Source organism: Dunckerocampus dactyliophorus, chromosome 1, assembly GCF_027744805.1.
Source record: "Dunckerocampus dactyliophorus isolate RoL2022-P2 chromosome 1, RoL_Ddac_1.1, whole genome shotgun sequence".
In the NCBI taxonomy this organism is placed as follows: domain Eukaryota; kingdom Metazoa; phylum Chordata; class Actinopteri; order Syngnathiformes; family Syngnathidae; genus Dunckerocampus; species Dunckerocampus dactyliophorus.
The window spans coordinates 39,020,312-39,043,665 of record NC_072819.1 but is presented as its reverse complement, the minus strand read 5'-3'; the positions used below and the strand labels follow the sequence as shown (position 1 = coordinate 39,043,665).

The 23,354-nt window shown below is 42.2% G+C and overlaps 1 protein-coding gene across 1 annotated transcript; it reads right to left on the bottom strand.

The window, feature by feature from the left end:
* Positions 1-141: 141 nt before the first annotated feature.
* Positions 142-23,269, bottom strand: cacna1fa (calcium channel, voltage-dependent, L type, alpha 1F subunit a). The gene is made up of 47 exons (XM_054771720.1): positions 22,828-23,269; positions 21,928-22,117; positions 21,727-21,832; positions 19,991-20,130; positions 19,757-19,902; positions 19,539-19,691; positions 19,275-19,471; positions 19,094-19,197; positions 18,872-19,014; positions 18,733-18,798; positions 18,602-18,665; positions 17,775-17,801; positions 17,373-17,533; positions 17,062-17,287; positions 16,767-16,974; positions 16,569-16,689; positions 16,398-16,470; positions 16,243-16,306; positions 16,096-16,153; positions 15,323-15,419; positions 15,116-15,245; positions 14,966-15,025; positions 13,880-13,986; positions 13,705-13,792; positions 13,339-13,446; positions 13,204-13,256; positions 11,925-12,071; positions 11,656-11,857; positions 10,259-10,417; positions 10,063-10,173; positions 9,907-9,990; positions 6,009-6,029; positions 5,786-5,914; positions 5,651-5,716; positions 5,430-5,521; positions 5,133-5,292; positions 4,629-4,756; positions 4,441-4,537; positions 4,242-4,344; positions 4,047-4,148; positions 3,845-3,969; positions 2,786-3,105; positions 2,565-2,714; positions 2,075-2,457; positions 1,777-1,889; positions 1,376-1,702; positions 142-805 (listed from the first exon to the last, which is right to left on the bottom strand). Exons 1-47 carry the CDS (start codon positions 22,844-22,846, stop codon positions 599-601), a joined length of 6,135 nt encoding a protein of 2,044 aa, XP_054627695.1. The 5' UTR covers positions 22,847-23,269; the 3' UTR covers positions 142-598.
* Positions 23,270-23,354: the final 85 nt, after the last annotated feature.

The following is a 23,354-nucleotide window of genomic DNA, read 5'->3' as shown; positions in this document are numbered from 1 at the left end:
TTCTTCACTATGAATAGAAGTGGAAGCCAGATGTTCTTCATCTGTTGGCACAATAATAAAATATTACATAATTCAATCTTTTGTATTAAACCGCCACTGTGGGATTAAATGTTCATAATGCAGATTATCACGTTGAAAAAATAAGAGAAAACTCACTGCTTTATTTGAGTATGCTGGACACAAAAATCCCCAGAATTGTTGCTATTAATTTGCACGCACAAATGCAATAATTTGCTAATGCTACTACTGGAAGTGGAGTGTCCTCTGATGGATGTGTGAGTCCACAGATCCATCAATAGTCCAAAGAATAAAGCATAAAACAGATTTGCCTTAACAAGTAACATAGCAACATAACAGTATGTAAAGTGGCCATTCAAGTGCAGTACAAAATGAGATGCCCATGCAAAAATTGCAAAATAATTATTATAAAACATTTATAATGTACATAAAGGTCTTTGTTGGGTCCACACACAGGCTGCCACTGTGATCCTTGAATGTTTGTGGCAAGAGCAACAGCTGATAGAAACCCCCCAAAAATTATTTCACCCTTTTAAATGACAGAAAATACCTCTCATATTCTCACAGGTATTTTCTCATCTCAGTAAGAAATCACACAGTTCATTTCATCAGCCAGCTCATCCTCAAAGCGGGAAATTCGATGGCTTGCTCCCCGAGCGATCAGGTCAGCAGCAGCGCTCTCCATCTCATCCAGGCTCATGTGACAAGCTTCAGCGATCTCCCGCTTGGCAAAATTCACAAACTTTGGGTCCTTGGCGTAAATTCCCAGACCCTCGGAGATCAGGATCTGACATTAGGAAGGAAAAGAAGCAGTAGAACAGTGACGTACAGCATGCTTCTATGGTTACCGAGATTCTTTTTCTGTCCAATATCTGTATACTACATATTATATTTAATGCAAAGTAGTGACATAAACATGAAATAAATGTGAGTCATAGTTTTAAGTGCATATTTCCAGACAGCTCTCTGTCTAAGGGCACCGCATCATCAGTCCCTAGTTTGCAATTCAAACAGCCTCGTGGGGGTGGCTGACTGACATGTAGCAGTTTTTTAAAATTGGCTTATGGGGCAGTCCTATGAATTCCGCCTAGCAACAAGTGGCCTTGAAAACTTGTGAACTGACCAAGAAAAATAATCCCATACAATCTGTCAAGTAATGTCGCCGCATCTTTTAAAAGGCAAAAATTCAATTTCAGTTGTGAAGTTTGATAAAGAATCACACAATTTCTATCAGTCACAGAAGATATCGGACAAAAAAGCAATAAATAAGAGTACTGTAGCTGTTCTGGTGTGTAGCCTACCCAAGAGGTGGTTTGTGGCCGACAATTTTTTTCCCCGCATACTTATTGACACTCACCGACTCCACCAGACTGTCTGCACTGCCTTTGTCCACAAAGCCCTGGTTGGCCGGTGGCACCCTCAAGCTGCCGGCCCTGTTCTGACCAGAGTACCAGCTGGGATGGCTTCCCGCAGGAAGACTGGCTGAGCCATCGCTCCACAGTGGCTGGCTGGTCCCTGTGGCCTCGTCCACCAGGATCATAGGTGTGTAGATCAGCTTGCCCCGGCGTCCTGAGGCGGCGATCAATCCGGGAGCGGGGGTGTTGCCAGCTGCCGTTGTGTTGGCCCAAGAGACGGATGACAATGAAGACACACTACTGCGGCGGGAGTCCAGGCTTGGCTGGGTCTGATACAACAAACAGAGACCAGTGAAACAAGGCAGTATGTGACTCTAAGAGAGTGTGCGTTCCGTCTGTTTACCTGAAGGCGAGATCTGGATGGGGATGTGTTGCCTCGATAGTTTCCTGGGATGGGAAGGTCGTCCCCACTGCTCTGTGGCCTCAGACACTGGAAGTTAAAGGCGGGCTTGCGACCTAAAAGTGTAAGCCGGAGCATGACTTGAGGATACACAACTGTGGGCTAAATTCTTATAGTGCCGATTGTGCACATGTGTCACAGCAGACTTAAAAATAAATTCTACAAGATAATGATATACATAAAATGTTACTACATGGAGTATAACTACTTCACTAAAGTAGAAATAGTAGATATGATTCACCTTTCGGTATGGAAGGAAGGAGCCTTCGCCGAACAAACTGTGTGCCACTGCTCTCATCTCCATTGTAGCCGTTCCCTGTGTAACCTCCGCTCACAGCGCTACTGTTGCCATTTGTGCTGATGATGCTCCCGTTTTCATTGTAAGCCGAGTATCCATTGCCGGTGTATTCGTTGGTTGGGTAGGGGCTCCCAGCAACACTGTCTCCGTTCATGGTGGTGGTTCCATTGTAACCATTACTGAAGCCATTGGCATTGTGAGGGTCACATGACATCTCGCCAGCGCTGCTGGCTCGTTCAAGGCTCTGATTGTTGTAGGCTGGCTCAGGTGGTAAAGGAGAGGCGGGCTCAGGTGGTAAGGGAGAAGCGGCCTCAGGATATGCATACCTACAAGACAATGATCTGTCTTAATGCAAAGACAAGGTCTACTGCCAGCTGGCTTCAGACTTCAACTATATTTTAGATTGTTTCCCTTAGCGCTTCTTGTTCCTTACCGGTCTACAAATGCAAGACTTGCAGCATCTCCCTCATTGCTATAAAACGGCTCAGCCACTGTAGATGTAGTTGCCTCAGGAGCTATGAACTCAGATTCGACTGGAGTTTCTGGAGGAGGAGGGAGATGCAGGTCGCTGATGGATTCCGCCCTGTTCGCAAGCAAATACAGGAGTTATTTTAGAATTTACAAACAAAATATGTGAATGAAACCGAACCAAACCTGATGGGCAGGGGCGTGGACCGCACTGGTTGCTCTGTGACAACGCTCACTTCTGCCAGCTCTGATCCAGGTTTTTCCTGTTGGCCCGTCACCTGCTCAGTGATCACACCCCCTTTGGTGTCTGGTTCGACAACTACAGCGGTCTGCTGTACCAGCACTTCTAGGGGCGGCATCGGCGTGCTGGCAGGCGTGGTGGGGGCAGAGGTTCCCCGCTCACTGTCGAATATCTCATCTCCATCTACACCCTCCTCCTCTTCCAGGTCGCACGCCATAGCCAGACGCATCTCTGGAGCCAGATCCTGAAGTGTGCGCAGCCCTTGCTAATAACACAGATGTACATAAACAGTTGTTAACTTTCTGACAGACAACAATAAAACACACAGGTGAATCTTATCAGAGCACAGAAACAAGATGATACATACAGGGAACAAACAGTTTTGGAAGAGAGTACAGTCCATAAAGTCCATTTCAGCATGCAGGTACGACAAACTACTGACATGCAAGCAAAATGACCAAGAAATTTAATACAGTTTAATAGTTCATGTATTCTTGATAGGAAGTTGAAGTGCAAAGACTTTTTTCTTGAGATTTACCTGGACCACAATGGACATTAGGGGTTGACAAAAACATGAATTCATGTTGAATGTTACATTTCTGTAATGTAATTAAATGAGATGTAAACAAATTGCCTTTTTTATTATTCCAAGTTTACACTTTTGACACCAAGTAAAAATAAATAACAAAATAAAAAGGAGAATCATGCAGTGAAGTGAGGACCAAAGGGAAAAAGATTACAAATAATTAAAGTTGGAAAAATAAGCAAGTTGCTGCTCAAGCAGACTGTCTAAAAGCGCAGGAAATATGTGCAATCAAGCAATTTACATAAAAAAATAGAAGCATCGTTAAACTGATTTGACAATTTCCTTAAAGTACCTGTGCAATTATGCATTCAGATATGTATTTTCAGACACACAATTATTCGTGATTCTACTCACGTTTGGGGCTGGACGATCTAAAAAATATCAATCTAAAAAACAAACAAAAAAACAGTATGGTTACCTGAAGGGAAGCCGCCTTGTCCTTCCTTTTAGACTTTCTTTCCCTCTCTTTTCTCTTGCGGTATTTTTTGAAATAGTCCTGAATCAAGAAGCTGGCATAAAACTTGCCACAAGTCACCTCATCCCCTAAGAAAGCAGTGGAGAGTTTGAGGAGAAGAAACAGAAACGTAGCTCTATTATGGTATTGTAAAGCTTAAATGCACCTCTAGGGGGAGGAATGAGTTCATCTATGAGCTTAGGCTTGGTCCGCTTCCAGAGTTTTTTGATGATGAGCTTCAGTTCTTCATTCTGCTGATCGATGGGTCCTGAAATTTAAAAAAAATGTATCTCATTTTCACGCATGAAGCATGAATACGGACGCGTTTGTGTGAGAGAGAGTGTTGAGGAAAAGGTATAACCTTCGGTCTTGATCTTAAGGGAAGTTCGCACCAGAGCAAACAAGGTGGCGTTGAAGGTGACTGTCCCATCAGGGTGCAGTGGAACATTCATAGAAACCAACCTCTGCAAGGAATTGTGCACAGAGGAAGGGACAATTGGATATATCTGTTTTGTCCAGTGCCAAATATGCAGGACACTGTGTTAGATACAAGAGCTTACTTTGCAAGCAACACGGTGAGGACACAGTTTTCCAAAACCTAAAGGTGGCTGAATTCTCCGCAGCAAAGTGATGACATCTATGTGCTTAATGCGACCGCTATGAGAAAACAAAACACATACAGTGAGAAGAGAAAGGGCATTTTGACAGCACGGGACGAGAGTGAAAAAAAAAAAAAAAGAGTTATTACGTGGCTTCTGGATCATAGTCCGACCAAACTCTCTTAAACTCGTCCAGGTGGTGGGTACCGAGTACTGTCCAGTCTCTTGTCAGGTACTCAAAGTTGTCCATGATGACAGCAATGAACAAATTGATAATCTGGACAGAGGGAAAAAGCATGGACAAGTTGCAAAAAGAGGGAAACATGAAACAAGCCACATAGGAGGCTGTGAATGTTCATGAAAATGGTAAATGTTAATACAATTGAAGCTGTGTGCCAACATACAATTGATTACAAGCGATTTTTCATCTGTGGTGTGCATAAAAACCTCCTGTTTGAATTCTCTAATGTCAGATACAGTCCAACTGCATATTATTGAAGATTCGGTTCTGCTTTGGGTATTAATTAACTCGGCAAATGCAGGAATCACAGTGATAAAGATAAGCTTTTAAGAAAGCCTGATGAAATAATTAAATGAAGCCTGGGTTACGGCAATTCATTGAACCTCACAATATCATGTTAGACCTCGCTCACCAAGTAAGCGCAGAGCATGAAGAAGCTGATGAAGTAGATGTAGGACAAGTTGCTGCCGCAGGAGAACTCTTCACCAGGCTCCGTGTCTGACTCTGGGTCGCAGCGTCTGCCGGGTAAGGCGGCCAACATGATCTCCTGCCACTGCTCTCCAGTGGCACACCTACGAGGAGAACATGGAGTTTTCTGTTATTTGCCAGTGAGAGGGGCAGAGTGGAAGTACTGAGGGGTGCAATGAAAACAAGCCCAATTGGTATCTACCTAGAAATGTTAGCACAATAAAAGCAAATGAAGCATCACCTGAATAGCACCAGTACAGCCATGAAGAAAGTCTGAAAATTGCAGTTTCTGTTAATATGTGTGTCGTCATCAATGGCCACTTTTCCAAATGTCTACCAGGAAGCAAGCAGAGTGAAAATCAGCTGTTGTTCCAGCTGTTATATCATCAACATAAGGCTGAATTAAATCCAGCTGTTTCTATTTGATCAAATGATTGTATGAAGATAAAAAAAAAGACTTACCTGCATGCCTATCACAGCATAGATGAAAAAGATCATTGCGATCAGCAGACCAACATAAGGTAAAGCCTGAACCGGAAAATGCCAATTAGAGTATTTTGCATGATGCCAAAATGTTCCATTTTATTTTGTACTCACCTGGAGGGATTTGACAAACGTCCACAGGAGGGTTCTAATACCTTCTCCTTTGCTGAGCAGTTTGACCAATCGCAGCACTCGAAACAAACGGAAGAAAGTGATGGAAACCTTTCCGCTTTCGCCTTTTCCCTGCAGCCCAAAGAAAAAAAGGACAGTAGTGTGCAACAATGCTTGAACATCTGCACATCCAATACAAGTCATAGAGGGTTTATCAACATCTCACCTCACCGTGGCCTCCCCCTCCCTGGGGAGACATCCACATTGATTGACATAAGGAGGGAAGAGCAGAGAGAAATGGATCAGTGAAGAAAACACTGGACCGACCAACCAACTACATCCTCTGTGAAACAGGGCTCCTGCCATTATTTGAGAGTTTTTGAGCCAACCGCTCCCACTCCAGTCCAAAGTATATCTCGGCCATTTGGATTCATTTTTGTCCAATACATGTTAAATGTAAAATCTGTTGACTGATTACTCTCCAAGTTCAAAGTGGACTGAAAAAAAAATACACATTGAGATGCAGAGCCAATCATTACACACAGAGATGTTTGGTTGACAAAGTAAATAGAAACAGAACAGCGCAAAATGGTGTGCGCTCACAGAAAGTGTATTTGGCTACATCGCAAAAGAAATGCTGCTCTTTGATACAGTTGGAAGAGCCATCTTTATGAGAAGTGCTGCCAAAGTTTCACAGACAGTGCGGTTTGCTGATGAGAAAATACATGTCACCAACAGCAACTCTACAACTTTACAGCAGTGAAAGATAACATATTAACGAAAATAAGGTAATTCAAAGTGCTTTACAGAAAAGAAGGGTAAAATCACTTCATAAAAGCACTCTATAAAAACATTCTAAAACCATTACATAAAGTTAAAAAAAAGAAATCAGGAAGGGGGCAAACACTTTTTCATACCACTGTAAATATACAGTACATACACTGTATATATAAAAAAAATAAATAAATAAAAAACAGTTTTCTTGTCCACCTGGGTGGTATTTCCTTCAAGCTCGGGTCCTCTACCAGCGGCGTGGGAGCTTGGGAGTGATTGCCGCTATCTACTACATCTATCACCACTGCCGTCTTCTGATGTTTATCCACCGCCACAATGCCAGGCTGGGTGACCGTCACCAGTTTGTCAGTCTGGATCTGGAAGTCCCACAGGATCTTGGCCTGGTTGTTCGCAACCACCTTTGACGCTGTCTGCCATCTTGATTCTGGGACCTCCGGTCTATATTTGGTGCACGGTACACTATTCCTCCTGTCTGGTTGTGCCGCTACATGTATGCCCTTCCTGCTGGCATCTTACACTCTGCTGCAATGTGATGCACTGTCTCTGGGGCTTCTTTGCACAGCCTGCACCTGGGGTCTTTTCTGATGTGGCAGACACCAGCCTCTACTGATCTTGTGTTTAGGGCCTGTTTGTGTGCTGCCATGATTAGTGCCTCTGTGCTGCCATTTCCAGCCACTGGTATGTTTTCCCGATGTCAGCCACTTCTTTAATTTGTCGGTGGTACATGCCATGCAGGAGCTTGTCGTTTCCTCCTGGACAGTGCCTGTGACACTCACTAATCCTCGTCCCCCATCTTTTCGCTTAGTGTATAGCTTTAGGTTGCTGGACTTGGGGTAGAAGCCTCCATGCATTTTAAGGAGCTTCTGCCTCACCCTCTGTAGGTATTTGGCCGTGGCTGCCCTCTGAGCTGCCTCCCCACGGTTGCCATTTGCCTGTGTGATCCCCAGGTATTTGTAACTGTCCTGTACATCCGTTATGCTGCCTTCAGATAGTTCAACCCCTTGAGTAGTGATCATCTTCCCTCGTCTAGATATCATTCACCCACCTATCTAGTCGAATGACATTCTGATGTCATTGCTATATAGCCATGTGAGGTGAATTAGGGGGTGGATCTCACACTCATTCTTGGCATACAGCTTGATGTCATCCATGTAGAGGTGGCTGATCGTTTGTTTCCACTATACACAAAGCTACTCTTGTTTATGATATGACTGAGGCGGTTCATCCCTATGCAGAACAGCAGCAGGAACAGAGCATCTCCTTGGAATATGCCACATTCGATGCTCTGCCCACCTGTGCAATTGGCTTGGAGTTGGCCTCCAGAGTTGCCGTCCACACCCTCACTGAGTTCATGATGAAGGTTCTTAGCATCCTGTTGATGTTATACAGTTTCAGGTATTCCAGTGTTCATATATGTGGCATTGAGTCATGAGCTTTCTTGTAATCAATCCAGGCAGTGCACAGGTTGGTGCTTCTGGTCTTAAGTCTTGTGCAATTGCCCTACCAACCAGTAGCTGGTGTTTGATTACTGGGTCCTGTTCTGGGAGGTTGTGCTGCTCTGCTTGTAAGTCGTGAGTGTTGTGTGACGCCTCCTTCTCCCAGACACTCCTCCAGCATTTCCCAGTATCAGCCTTGGTTGAGTCTGTTACGGTCTTGCTGCCATGCCACTGAGAGTAGACCTTGTTGGGTTGTTGGGGAACACGTTTATTCTCTTGGTCTGTGCTCATAGTGTATATGCCATAAAACCTTCAGCTATCAGAGAAGCTGAAGCTGCTACACTGGACAATTCTTGTACAACTTGGGGTACGCAGAGCTCTTGTTCCAAACAACCACATTAAAGAAAATGTAAAAAACATGCCATCAGAGTCGGCTGGGCCATTAGGCAACGTAGGCAGCGAGGCGCCAAAAAATTGAGAAAAAAATATCCACCTTCAGTATAATTCTATGAAAACACGTTATTACTATTAACTTGAAAAAATGGAAACGCTCACATTGATTCTTATGTAAAGCTATGCTTATTTTTTATTACTATACAGTGTTCCCTCGCTCTAGCGCGGTTTGCCTTTTGCGGATTCGCTGCCCCCCCCCATTACAGTGCATGAAGGCTGTTACAGGCAAAGCCTGGCCCTTTAAGAAGAACTGCATTGTGGGAAGTTGAGTGTCTCTCTCTTCCCTGTTGGTCTGCACCGCCCATTGTTTTCTGCGTCCTGATTGGCTGTAAATCTGTCAATCTTATTCGTATCACCCTGCCGTCTCTCCTTTGTCATCGCTAGCTTGCTCGTTTGCTAGCTTGTAAATTAATCTTCGGTTTGAAAGAGGAGTCCTGCAACAATGTGTTTTAACAAGGATACAAAAACACTACAATACAGCAGAACGTCCCCAGGACGAAAAGGCACGGTCACGGTCAGTGAAATAAGCATGAGTGACTTAATCATTTCTTGTGTCTGACCTGTAGGTTGATCGTTAAAATTCAAATGAAGGTTTGAACTTTTTTGAGAGTGTTTAAACAGGAGAGAAAAGTGAGAAAATGTTATTGCCAGTCTGAGAAAAGTGTATAAAGTGTATGGTGAGGGGTTTTACAGCCTTAAAGTTTATATAATAATTGTAACAAAATGAATTTGGCTACCTCGCGGATTTCACTTATTGCGGGCTATTTTGTCCCCCACGATAAACGAGGGAACACTGTACTACAAATTATAACAAATAGGTCTCCCGTGCCCATCATTTGTGTACAGTTTTGCATATAGTTGTATAGTATAGTATAGTATTTTATATCTTTTGTATATAATTATTTTATTTAGTTTTGTATGGAGTTCATGCAATAGTGCTATTCTTATTGTGTGCAAACTGTGTGGCTATTTAAATTGTTTGAGGTTGATTGTTGTATTCATAATTTATTACTATTATTATTTATTCACTTATTTACAGGGTTTTATTTTGTGGTATTGATACTGTATTTCAGATTTTTTTTGTATGTATTTGTAATTTGTTAACTTGTAATTAAAACTGGTTGACATGTTATTGTTAATATAAATTAACGGCAATGGCAAAACCAATGCTATTGAATTTATTTTGTAAACGTGTGTAAATCCATCATGGAGGAGGCCCCTACAAGTATATAAAATCTTGCCGAGGGCGCCACATTGGGAAGGACCAACTGTATGTTCCCTCACATGACACTAAATGACAAATAGCTAACACTCAGAGCATCAGTAAACCTTTTTGTTTTAAGTCAGAATTGCAGTTATGTTCAACTAATCCTACTGGACAGTCGTTACTTGAATCATTTTTAAATAGCCACTCTCGGAAATGTGAATTTCCAGACTTACACTAAACTCAGAGACTGCGATGTCCAACACGCTCCCCACTACAATTAAAGCGTCAAAGGAATTCCATGGATCAATAAAATAGTGCTGCAGATGAAGAAAAAAAGCTGTGAGTGTCAGGAACTGTTCAGCGTCACAGGTCAACAGGTCAAACCTCACATGAGCCCGAAGAGCCAGTAACTTGATGATCATCTCAATGGTGAACACCACAGTGAAGATCATGTTGAGGATGTCCATAACGGAGGTGAAGAGTTTGGACTGCTCGTAATGCTGAGTAACAATATAAAACCTTCAGTTAGGACAATGCAAGACTAACTCTGTATTTCATGAATATGTGTGGACTGGACATGAGTACCTGCACCGCCAGAGTGAGCGTGTTGCCCAGAATCAACACAAACATGACATACTCAAACTGGCTGGAGTTTATTATCCTCCAGAATTTGAGCTGGGAGGGATTTTTGGGAATGTAAATTTTTATAGGTTGAGCTTTCAAGGCATAGTAGACACACTGGCGCTGTTGAAGAGAGACAATAGGTTGAAGTATAAACAAAATTCTTTTCAATTAAAAACATGATGGAGGAAAAGGCTTCTTGAGACGTCATCTGTACTTCTGTGTAGAAGGTGTCGGACGTTTCGCTCCTCATCCGAAGAGCTTCGTCAGCAAACTAATAAGTGCTGGTAGCTTAGGCCTTAAATACAGTAAGAGTGGGCGGAATTGGTGTGCCAACACCCTCCTCCTATTGGTTCGTTACACTAAGCCTGGGCGGAGCAGTGGTATAATCCTATCCTGTTATTCACACCTACGATAAAAGGGAAGTGTCGCTCCCTGAATTGGGTATGAACGACTCTAATACTGGCTTGTTAGCATCTATTGTTCTGGCTCGGCCCTGCCTTCACCTCATTTGCAAGACTAAGAGCTGTGGGTTTTGGTCTCAGTAACCTGCTGAACACAGGGTCCAAATTAAACCTCAAACCACCATTCCGATTCAATGATGGGTTCTGTTGTTTGACAAAAATAGCTTCCTTTAGATGAGGAATGCAAAGAGCACTACATTGGGGAAACTAAGCAAATGCTCCAAAAAAGGCTTTATCAACATCGCAGGGACAATGCTAGTGGTCCTCAATCAGCAGTACATCTACACCTGAAAGCTACCAATCACTCTTTTCAGGACAGCGAGGTAAAGATTTTGGCCAAAGAAAACAGATGGTTTGAAAGAGGAGTAAAGGAAGCTATTTTTGTCAAACAACAGAACCCATCATTGAATCGGAATGGTGGTTTGAGGTTTAATTTGGACCCTGTGTTCAGCAGGTTACTGAGACCAAAACCCACAGCTCTTAGTCTTGCAAATGAGGTGAAGGCAGGGCCGAGCCAGAACAATAGATGCTAACAAGCCAGTATTAGAGTCGTTCATACCCAATTCAGGGAGCGACACTTCCCTTTTATCGTAGGTGTGAATAACAGGATAGGATTATACCACTGCTCCGCCCAGGCTTAGTGTAACGAACCAATAGGAGGAGGGTGTTGGCACACCAATTCCGCCCACTCTTACTGTATTTAAGGCCTAAGCTACCAGCACTTATTAGTTTGCTGACGAAGCTCTTCGGATGAGGAGCGAAACGTCCGACACCTTCTACACAGAAGTACAGATGACGTCTCAAGAAGCCTTTTCCTCGATGGACAACTCCTGTACGACTGAGAGCCTACACAGACGTAAAAACATGATGGTTGTTCAAGTTTGGGCAACAACTAACCTGGTTTTTGTTGAGTTCACAGTTTTTGAATTCAGCCTCCCCTTGTTCTCGGAAGGTGATAATGACAAAACCCACAAAAATGTTCATCATGAAAAAGGCGATGATGATGATATAGATGATGAAAAAGATGGAGATTTCTACTCGGTAGTTGTAAATTGGCCCGTGGTTTATGGCATTGGCATCCACTGCCCGGTAAAGAAGCCTTTACACAAAGTAGACAGTCAGAAGGTAAAAAATGAACAAAACACTGGCTCGGAGTTCTGACTTACTGTGGCCATCCTTCAAATGTGGACACTGTGAACAGAGCCAGCATGCCCATCAGCACATTGTCAAAGTTGAAGTCGCTGTTTTCCCAGATCCTCTCCCTCACCATCGGATGGTTCATATCCCCGTCTTTATAGACCACAAATGATCCCCTAAAATGATGCATTATTGTGAATATTTTTTGGAATAATGAAACAGCAATAGAAAATTGTGGCAGCAGACACAAAGTGTCGTCGCCGCAAAAGGATCATTGATTAGCAATGGAAGGTAACAGTCGACCTCAGCTACATCAAGCATCTTGAATCAGATTCAAAATACAGACAGTAGTCCTACAGAGGTTCTACTCTGACCTCTCCTATCCTTAGCATCTTACATCAACTTTCTCATAAAATCCATATTTCAATGCAATTGCCATTGATTAGCTGCTACTGACTGTTTTTTGGACTGCTGAACCTCTGTGGTTTTTACACACTGCCACACTTTTGGATGGACTTTCATTAGGATGTTCAATACTATTGGCCGACCGATGTTATTGGTCGATATTGGCATAAAAATGAGATATCGGTTCATATCAGTATCGTTTTACGGCATGACTGTGATGCGGTGATGACGTCACGCTCCACATAACAACAAGCTTGCTATCTCAGTATGTCCACGGTCTGGAATTATTTCGCCTTCCGATTGGAAATATGCAATTTGTAATAAACTGTAAAGCTTGTAAAGCTCTGCGAGGGGTGAGTAAGGCATCTTCCTTTATTTGTAATGTAACATCACACATCAGGAAGAATCGTTGTCATTCTATTTAGACTATTTGTCATGATTTTTAATGATTATTTTGAGACAAAATGTTAAAATAAATATGGCATTTTTTTTTTATAACTCACATTGCATTGCATATTTTACACAAATTGTGTTCATTTGTGAAATGCATCCAGCGGCATCACAGTAAAAGAAGCGTAATGTGTCGTGACACAAGATGTGACCTGACATGAGTGCTGCTGCCAATATCGGTATTGGTTGATACCGGCAAGCTAGTGTCCTTTCCACCACTCAGCAGCTATTTTTGTTTTTTTGTAAGACGTTCACACATATACCAATATGACCTTTGACTTCAGCTACCTTAGCCATCTTTTCTCAAAGAACATTATCATAGTTCTTTTGTTTTGTTTTGGAGAAACGGGCCTATGCTTGCGCCGACAGCGTACCAACATTAAACCACTATACAGACGATCAGTTCTGTCAATTTGTGGGGACTAAACAAATCAGAAACAAAAGAAAACTAACTTGCACTCATCAGGAGTGTGCTTGGCTTCATCTGTGCAGCTGTAGAACCTGCCCTGAAACATCAAACACAAAACACCAATTCGGTTTTTCCACTTACAGCATAGACAAGCACATTAAAATGCAGAGAGAACTAACCTTAAAAAGCTGCACCCCGATGCAGGCGAACATGAACTGAAGGAGTGTTGTGACGATCAAGATGTTGCCGATGGTGCGTATCGCAACAAACACACACTGCACCACGTTCTTTGAAAAGACAAAAAACAGGAATGACACTCTTGAGCCATAATATTAGGTACATCTGCACAATTGCGATCAAAAACAGGAGACAACATAGCGTATTTAGGAAAATGACATTCTGTCAGTGGGAGATGAATTTAACAATATGTATTTTATTGAGATTGTAGTTTGCAGTGGTGTAGAAATACATTGCATAATAGTGTGAGCTTTTTCTAATACTTTTAACATTGTAATACACGAGTACAACAAAACAAGCTCTCTTACTTTCAGTCCCTTGGCTCTGTTGATGGCACGAAGAGGTCTGAGCACACGAAGCACTCTGAGAATCTTCACCACAGAGATAGCGCTCGAGCTAAATAGGTTTAGATTACAAAAATGTAAGTAACATGGGGTGGGGGTGGACATTTCAAGCTTTTCAGTGAATGGCTGATCTACTTACTGAAGAAAGAAAGAAGTGAGCGACACGCTGACCACGAGCAGGTCGAGAAGGTTGAAGGCGTTTCTGCAGAAGGAACCGGTGTGCAGAAAAGCTCCATACACGGTCATCTTGACATATGGCACAAGTCAAGAGGTAAGAAACTCCTCCTGTTGTTTTACATATGATGCTTTAAGTCTCTGTCCCGTATGGCCATTTAATGATTCCGTCTGCCTCCGTCTAAATATTTATGACCGATTGTGTCATACTGTGGCAAATTTAAAATTTTTGGCAATGGACGGTGAGTAACGTCCAAATATATCTTAAAAATGTTTGCTTAAGTATGAATACTGTCTTCATTCAGCTCGGCTTATAAAACATAGAATAACGACTGCTTCATTATGAGTAACAAACAAAATGGCTAAAAAACATCTGAATTACGTCTATCAACATCCAGTTTGCGTCTTATAAAAGGCCATACTCCGCCTGTTGCCTCATCACAACAGTTGTAACTCCTGTACGGTACACATCACTCTTTTTAAAATTATATTTGTTTCGCTATTATCTTGGAATACTATTATTTTGGAGTACTATCACCTGCGCAAGGATCTTCGTTAGTCCAATAAGCAACTAGAGGGAGTGTGATGACATGTGATGGGCTGCCTATACGAAATATGTGAGTATAGAATATACATTTTTAGATTTCTCTAATACAATTGACATGAATTCATTTTATTATATTATATTTGTCATCCTATTGTGGTGATAATGTTGTCATGTTGTGTATGGTAAGCTCTGTGACCAGAGGACGACGAGCTGTCCATCTGCGCAACATCCATAAAGTCTAAAACAACAGTCAGATTAATGGTGAAAACGGCAACAAAATGCCAGAATAACATATGAGAATCACCAATCGCTATTCAAAGCTGGCCGCCAGAAATTTTTAACATGTCCAAAGTTTGGAACAGTTAGCGCCGTCTGTCAATGTCAAGATAGTCTGTAAACCAGCTGAAAAACAGATTAAAAAGTCCAAAAAACGTACACCACTGTTTTCCCAGACGGACTTGTTAAACGGTGCAGTGGGACAGAGCTTTTAAGAGCAGCAGTTACCTTGAGTACAATCTCCACAGTAAAAACGGAAGTAAAAACATAGTCCGCATAACCCAGCACCTGAGAATGACAAAGTCAGCATCAGCTGGGTTGAGTGAGAGGATGAGAAGGTGATGACAGCGAGCGGATATGCTGATGATGTCTGCTTACAATGTTTCTGAATGAGTGGGATTTGATAGGATCCTCTGCAGCTAGAGAGATGCTGCTAAGGATGATAAAAATGAGGATGAAATTGGTGAAGTAGGGGTGATGGATGAGGTTATGACAGGCCACTCGCAAGCTAGGAAATTAAAGAAGATCAGAAGACACATGAGTAAAGAGCGGCAGTGATTCTTGTCGTGTGTGACCTAGACTCACCAATTTTTTTTCCCAAGAATAAAGAAGGAGCTTCCATCTGGGATGGGCACAATCTTTTCTTTGGGACCAGAGAACTCAGGCTTTAATGGGGCAACTCCTACAATTACAATGCAGGATTTGTTTATGCTTTGGCAGGATTGGGGTAAATTACAAATATTTAAAACTACTCTTAGACAGATGACACAAGACAAAAACCGAGGCCAAAACAAATCAGGTTGTAAGCATGCATACTCCACAAACCCTGTCCTCATTGTCACTGAATATTATAACAGACTGGGTGAGAAATCTACTCTTGGTGCTCAGAAACTGAAAAAAAACCCCTTGAAAAGATACATGGATTTACATGACCTTTGACCCTAGCTTCTTCAAGTCAGATATTTTCATCAATAGCACTCTTGGTCTAACAAAGAGAAATCATTCCTGAAGATTTGAAGGAGATCTATAGAAAATGTGTTCTGGTAGAAAGGGGAGAACTAACTCAATTGACCTCAGGTAGTTCTGCCAAAAGTCAATATGATGCTTGATGTAACATAAGGTAATCATCCTCTCTGTGTCTCCACTTGTGATTGGTAAGAGTGTTAGGAGATTGCTAATGGGTATGGATTTCAACATTGGAATGAAATACTTATACAGGATATAGTTATGGACTGTCATTTCTGAAGGTTTGAAGAAGATTGGTTGAAAACTGAATCAGGAAGAATATTACAACACACCTCCATGCCTGGTTATGTTGTACCTACCTTTGAATTAAAGAAATGGTATCAACCACTTACCCTCCAGCCCCTCAATGGCCCTCAGCTCCTCATTCTCCTGCCAGTCGTCGTCCTCGTTCTGCATGCGAGACACAAGAAAGCAGCAGTGATTTAGGTCAGTGTATTCTTGTGTTATGTCTAAAATGAAGTCATTTATGCTTTCATTACCCCTGCGTCCTCGTCTTCTTTCTCATCATCATCATCCCACTCTTCTTCATCATCTTTTTTCTCTCTGAAAAGCCCAAAACAAGCATTGTCTGAAATGTCTCTGCTTGTAATTTCATATGAATAATGAATAGCGAACAATGAGATTTCAAACCTACTCTGCTTTTTTCTGTCCGCCACCTCCAGCCAAGTTGTCAACAGCAATAGCCAAGAAGACATTGAGCAGGATGTCTGATCACACAGTAAATTAAGTCAATCTTGCTCCTTTTTGTGCCTACAATTGTATGCTTTATGCACCCTGTTCATCACTTTATAGTGGGAAAGGATACAGTTACCACAAACAAACAGGATGACAAAGTAAATGCACACCACCATATTGGGGAAGACTGGTCCTCCGTAGGCCATGATGCCATCATACATCACAGCATTCCAGTCCTCTCCAGTGAGGATCTAAAGAGACCATGGAGGACAATTTAATCCCAATCAAACATAGAAGAGGAGTGCAATGTCTTGCTGCATGAATTCACCTGAAAGCAAGTGAGTAGAGCCTGAGGGAAGGAGTCAAAAGTGCTCCTCTTCATCTGTGTTTCATCAAAGTTGAATTTGCCTCCAAACAGCTGCATGCCCAGCAGGGCGAAGATGATGAGGAAGAGGAAGAGCAGGAGCAGAAGGGAGCAGATAGCTTTCATGGAGTTGAGCAGAGAGTTGACCAAGTCAGACAGGGCGGCCCAATGCCTGGAAAAGACAAGTGAAGCTGATCAATCAAAATTCCATTGAATCTACTGTTCATGCAGTGAGTCGTGTGTGAGTGTGAGGGATCACCGAGTCATTTTGAAGATTCTGAGCAGTCGGATGCAACGGAGCACAGAGATGCCAATAGGTGGGATGAAATCCGACTCCACTAGCAGTGTCTCCAGGATGCCACCGCACACCACAAAGCAATCAAAGCGATTGAAGAGAGCCATAAAGTAGATCTGCAGCCCAAAGGCATACATCTTCATCAGCATCTCCAGTGTGAAAAGCAACAGCAGGATCTTATTGGCTCGCTCTGAGGAAACAGACAATACATTCACAAAGTTTTTCTGTAGTGCTTTACAGCTCAAAATCCAATGGGTGGAGGATGGGTTTCCTACCCTGCATTTCTGTGAGCCACTTGGGCTGCCCATAATGCTCTGAGGCACTCGCCACTGTGTTGAGAAACACCAGTAGAAGAACCAACCAGTAGAAGTTAGTGGTCTTGACGGCCACGCGGCAGTTTTTCCTGAACGTGTGGTTCAACTGGCACAACTGGTCACTAGAGATAAGGTGAAACACTATGTTTTTAGAAGGAATTTATATTGAATGATGTACCTTGCATGCGGCACCGCCACCAGATGAAAGGTTTCAAGTTTGGAATTGTCAATTTTAATATTATTGGAACCTTTATACTGTAAAAGTAAAACGGCAAAACCGGTTATGGTCCTAAATAAATGCATGTAAATATGAAAACATTAGCATGTAAATATGAAAACATTAGCAATGTGTCAAGATCTTACCAGAAGCTATTTGCCATCATCTTGGCCCTGGAAGACAAATGAGATTTGTGATTATGCTAATGGTTTAATTTTATTTTGAACATGCATACAGGTTACATTGGAATACATCACAAGTTACATCCCCCTTTTCATTTTAACATCAATTGCTAATACTTTTTTTTGTGCACTTCCTGTGTTCAACATGTACCATTTACCAATTTTGAAACAGAAACCCTTGTAATACAATGATAAGGCAGTATCACAATGTGTTACAACAGGAGTTTACACCCAGAAGCCCAGGGAAGCCAGGCCAAGCCCACCAGCAGAGGCCACAGCACACCCCCGTCCATCCCAACATTCCACCCAGAAGGCCAACACCCCCAACTCCTCATGTTCTGTGCCTTTTCAAGTATTTTAGCATGAAAACAAAACAATAATAGTTGCAACATAGCTCGTACTAACTTCATTAGTGTAGCCTGTATATACAGTATATTGCATACAACAACGCATTTATATTCACACAGCTGCCCACAATTCAGTTTTATATTTACTCATGAGATTGTTTTTAAATAAAATTTCTAAATCTATTTAGTGTAACAAATTCATTTATTCCATATATTAACTCCTTTAATTGACACACATTTTCATTTTACATTTGTTCATACCTTTGCTTTCATAAAATAATCAAACAATGTCTATTCCATTACATGACGTTACAGCACAAACAGGTATTGTTAGTGTTTAACGTACAATCACTGGCTCAAATGGTTTAACTTCTGACTTCTGACATAAGGATGGAATACTAATATCAATATTGTCCCCGATTGAAATTTGATTTGATATCTTACATAAGAGAAGCGCAGCAGCCGTTGTCGTCATCAAGGTATGCTATGTCATCATCCGAGTCAGACTCTGTTGGAAGGTAGAGGCTATTAGAGAGAATAAGATCAACAAAAAAACTCAGTGACATTGGGCGTACCTCCATCCTCACTGTGTTTGTACCAGCCAAACTTCTTCATCATCTTTTTCTTGGCAATAGCAGCTCCTTTGGGGATGAACACATGCAAGTGACTTATGTCCACAATGAAGTCTGCAAACGTGCACGTTAATAAACTAACGTTTGTTTCCTTCTTCATCCACATCCTCCGCCTCTATGAGCCAGTCCATGTAGCCTATCATGTCCTCCTCCATCTGTTTACTCTCCTGCGCCTTCTGCAGCTCACCGCGAGCCACAGCCTTTTCTCTTTCCTTGGAAAACTCTCTGAGCACACCCAGACAAACAAAGTATAAAGAATGAATTCTGACTTGCCGCATGATAAATATTACGCCAATTTGCCTACCCGCTCAGCACACCCAATACAAGATTGATGATGAAAAATGAACCAAAGATGACGAGAGAAACAAAATAGATCCAAGGAATCTCATATCCAATGGCATCGTTCATCTTTGCGGACATAAAGAGAGAATGTGACAATTCTTGCAGAGAAAATGCAGTGAAAGAGGTTTACGGTATATTGTTACCCAGTAGAGCACATCTGTCCAGCCCTCCATTGTAATGCACTGAAACACTGCCAACATGGCAAAGAAGATGTTGTCAAAATTTGTGATGCCACCGTTGGGACCCTCCCACTTGCCCCTGCACTCGGTCCCATTGCCAACACAGAAGCGTCCGCTCCCGGCGAACGCACACGGTGATGGGTCGTCTTCAATCATTAGACCTGAAAGAAAAACAGACAATTAGTTCGCATGTCTGTAAAATATGTTTATACGTGTTAGAGCAGACACCTGTGCTTGTAGCGTAGCACGTCTTGTGCATCCTGCCAATAAAAAGCTCCAAGCCGATAATGGCATAGATGATGATGACAAACATGACCAGCATGCCGATGTGAAGGAGCGGGACCATGGCTTTCATGATGGAATTCAACACAATTTGCAGACCTGACAATTTAAACAAATTTTAGCTCGGCGCATGATGGAGTGCAGGCAGATGCAAATAAACGCACTTGGAACTCCAGATACAAGTCGGAGGGGTCGCAAGACCCTGAATGCTCTGAGAGCTTTGACATCCAGGCCTCCAGGTTTTCCTGCGGCATGATGGGCCTCTCCTGGCTTGTGGTCGGTCATGGCCTCTGCTATGACACTAAACAGCCTGCACAGACAGACAGTATATACTGTATAAATAGCTGGATGCTTCTCAACAGATTTATATTTATGGGTGAAAACAAGCACATGAATACCCGACAATGACGATAATGAAGTCAAGCAAGTTCCATCCACTGCGTATATAGGCGCTGGGGTGCATGACCAAGCCGTAGGCAAGAATTTTAGTGAACGTCTCAATGGTGAAGATGACGAGGAAGACATACTCCACTTGTTCCTGAGAGCAGAGGAAAACATCATATTGAGATTGCCAGTAAATGTCATGTTAATGGTATTAATGGTATTACTGAACTATACAGTACATGAAATATATTGTTAGCTACTGGTTATGGTGGCTTTCTAACCCCTTAACCCACTGCCTAACATATGCTTAAGCCCGTAACCCAATCCTTTCTGTGAAACCTTCAGCTTAAAGCGTCTTAGAAGTGCTACCACTTGGCTTAATGCTGCAGACGAACAGGCTAGGTGTAACAGTGCTTGATATACAGATAAAGGAGTAGTGTTCACAAATAAGAAAAAAAATATGCAGAAAAATTAAATTCAACTAAATGATGAAGAAAGTATGTGTTTAACAGTCATCTTACACTCAACTCATAGATCTACTGGAACCTTGGTGTGTATGTCCCTTCATGACCTTGTAAATTCAAACACCTTCGGGAAGAAACACTGGGGCACTTTGCTTCCACGCAGGCTCACTCAATTTAATTTGTTTACAACAGCATCCTTGTAGCGAAGATTGTTAGATAGTTTGTTGGCAGATAATATAAATGATACTCAGTATGGACAAAAGAACAATAGAAAAAGAGTGAAGCCAGAGAGAGGCAGATGGTTGGTATTTAACTAAGTCACGATCCCTGACAGAGTTACACGGTCACTCAGCTGAGGTCACACTGCAATTTTTTTCCTTCTAATACAATTACTCTTGAACACACCAACATTACCTTCTCGGCAATGGTTCTAACCATCACCATCGTTACCATGCTCACAGGTCACACACTGAAAGACCCCAGATCATAAAATAATCCTAAAATATTTTAAAAAAACGCTTTGACACACATTGAATTCATATAAAGAGTTGCACTCAAAATTATATTAATTGATTTATTAGCAAAGTGTATAATCTTGCAGTGGTTTGCAATAAACCAACAAAATAAAAACAATTTAAATAGAGCTAACAACTCACACTGGCCACAGCTCTAATTGGAATTGCCCTAACTTCCCCCCATACAGTGCCACCAATTACAAGGTAAAAGGTGACCACACCCCTGGTAAAATACAAGGTTTTGATGTAAAAATAAATGGGACCATTATAAAACATAAATTAATTTGCTTATCCCGCTACAAAGGTGAGCTGGAGCTTCTCCCATTTGACATTGGGCAAACAGGACAAATACTGTATAGACCAGGGGTCACCAACGTGGTGCCCGCGGGCACCAGGTAGCCCCCCACGACCACATGAGGTGCCCGCACGCCTGCTTTTCATTCAGGTTTTCAGTTAATAATGAAAGAACAGTAGAAAGAAATGCATTCTGAAATACAAAATGTGAGTTGTGGACACCAGCATTTTGTTCATGTTCTGGTAAAACAAGCATATTCGCTTTGTTTGGGTTTAAAATAAGCTCTGAAAATAAATGTTACAAAAATGAGTAGCTCTTGGCCATTTTCATTTTGGAAAAGTAGCTCTCACAAGGAAAAACGTTGGTGACCCCCGGTATAGACAAACAACCATTCACACTCACTTTCACAATTATGGACAAATTAGAGTCACCAAATAACCCAACCATTCATGTTTTTGGACTGGACGAGAACTCACCAGTTTGTGATTAGTAGCGTTGGAGTCATCATCAGGGTACGGCTTGGTGACACCCATGGCCACACAGTTTGCAAAGATGGCAAGAAGAATAAATATATCAAATGGCGTAAAGGTGGTAGTTAAGGCCTCATCGATATAAACATTTAAGTCATTGTTAGGTCGTGTGTGTAACTGTTCACATGAGCACACGCTGAAGGATATTTCCACTCCACTAGGGCCAGTGCTGCCATGCGTATGGGGTTGCTGAGGGTGAGGCAACAGAGGGCACGAGGGGCTCTGAGGGCAGACTTGTTGGCCTGCATAGCCTTCTTGGCCCCCCCTCCTCTTTTTCTGGCCGAGCCAGTTGACCCCAGGGTGTCGGACTTGCCTCCATCACCCCCTGGAGGGGCATCTGCCACGGACAGAAACAATGGGATCAGCAAGGTTAAACGCATAAAAAGATACAAGTAGTACAGGATAGCAGAGTTCAGAATAGCAATATTCTGTAGATGTTTCATGTTTTTATATAATGGATTTGATTGCAAAAATATATTTGTACAATAAATGCACTGTTGAGCTGCCCAAGACAAATATAGTGCGAGTAAGCATATACATAAGCTGTACTGTACAAATGTAATACAGTATTTACAAAATGTAAACATGTATGTCGGATGGAATTAAATGGTATCATGAGACTAGTGGAAAAGCAAGTACTCTTCAGACCATAAGCATTTGGGGAATAATGTGACTGTGGCTGCTGACCAGCACTCCGTCCTGTTGGCCTCCACTGATAAGACCAGATGTGACCTAGTTGTTAAGAGGGACCACCATGGCAGCAAAGTCAGTTACACCTGTTTTCAAGGCCCTGCACTGACAATACGTATCATGTCCGCCAGAGCAAATATGTCAACCTATGTGAAAAAAACGCTTTTCACTTGGAGCAGAAATGCTTCACGTGTTATAACAATCAAGTGTGCGTATATCTAAACCTATTCGTTTCATGCAGTATAGTCACATTGGAACATAGTCACTGTGTGAACATAGTGTTGAATGCATATCTTTGCATGCACAAATAGTATCATTAATCTTTTATCTATAAGATCTTTATTTAAACAGTTTTACCTTTCTTCGCCCCTTCCATGTCTGCTGTTCAACACCACAGGATGTGCCTGAGAAGAGCCACCATTAATTCCTCTACGATGGTGTGATGCCTAAATGGCACACGAAGACAGAAATCTACAACTTTGTGAGGGCGACAGAGGTCCAGTCTGTCTGCAGCCTCTCATTGCATGTCCACACGCTGCTGCAAAATGCATCCGCAACTCCTCTCGTCTCCTGCATGGAGGATTCCAATTAAAGCTGGTTTCTTTAGAATTTTGAGGATTCTGCTTGAAATGTATAATTGCTTTCATCCGTGCTGGCACTTAAAGGCCAGGTATAACCGTGTCTCCATATCCGCGGTGGCCAACCGTTGGGATTAAACTAGTTGAGCCGTTTAGAGGGATGACAGTGTGGAAATCTTCGAGAGGAAGTAAAGCCGGTGAGGAGGAACCCATTAGTCGAGATTTGCTTAGCTAAATTGTGGTAAAGTTTAAGACAGAACAATTGATAAGCAGTCTCAAGTTGAGGAATGTTTTTCAAAGTTTGCA

Coding starts and splice junctions, on each gene's coding strand:
- cacna1fa (XM_054771720.1), bottom strand. Junction 17,802..18,601: donor GGCTGCTGCGCTTCTCTTAT/GTAAGATATCAA, acceptor TTTGTCTTCCAG/GGCCAAGATGATGGCAAATA. Junction 3,970..4,046: donor ACTCATTCCTCCCCCTAGAG/GTGCATTTAAGC, acceptor CTGCTTTCTTAG/GGGATGAGGTGACTTGTGGC.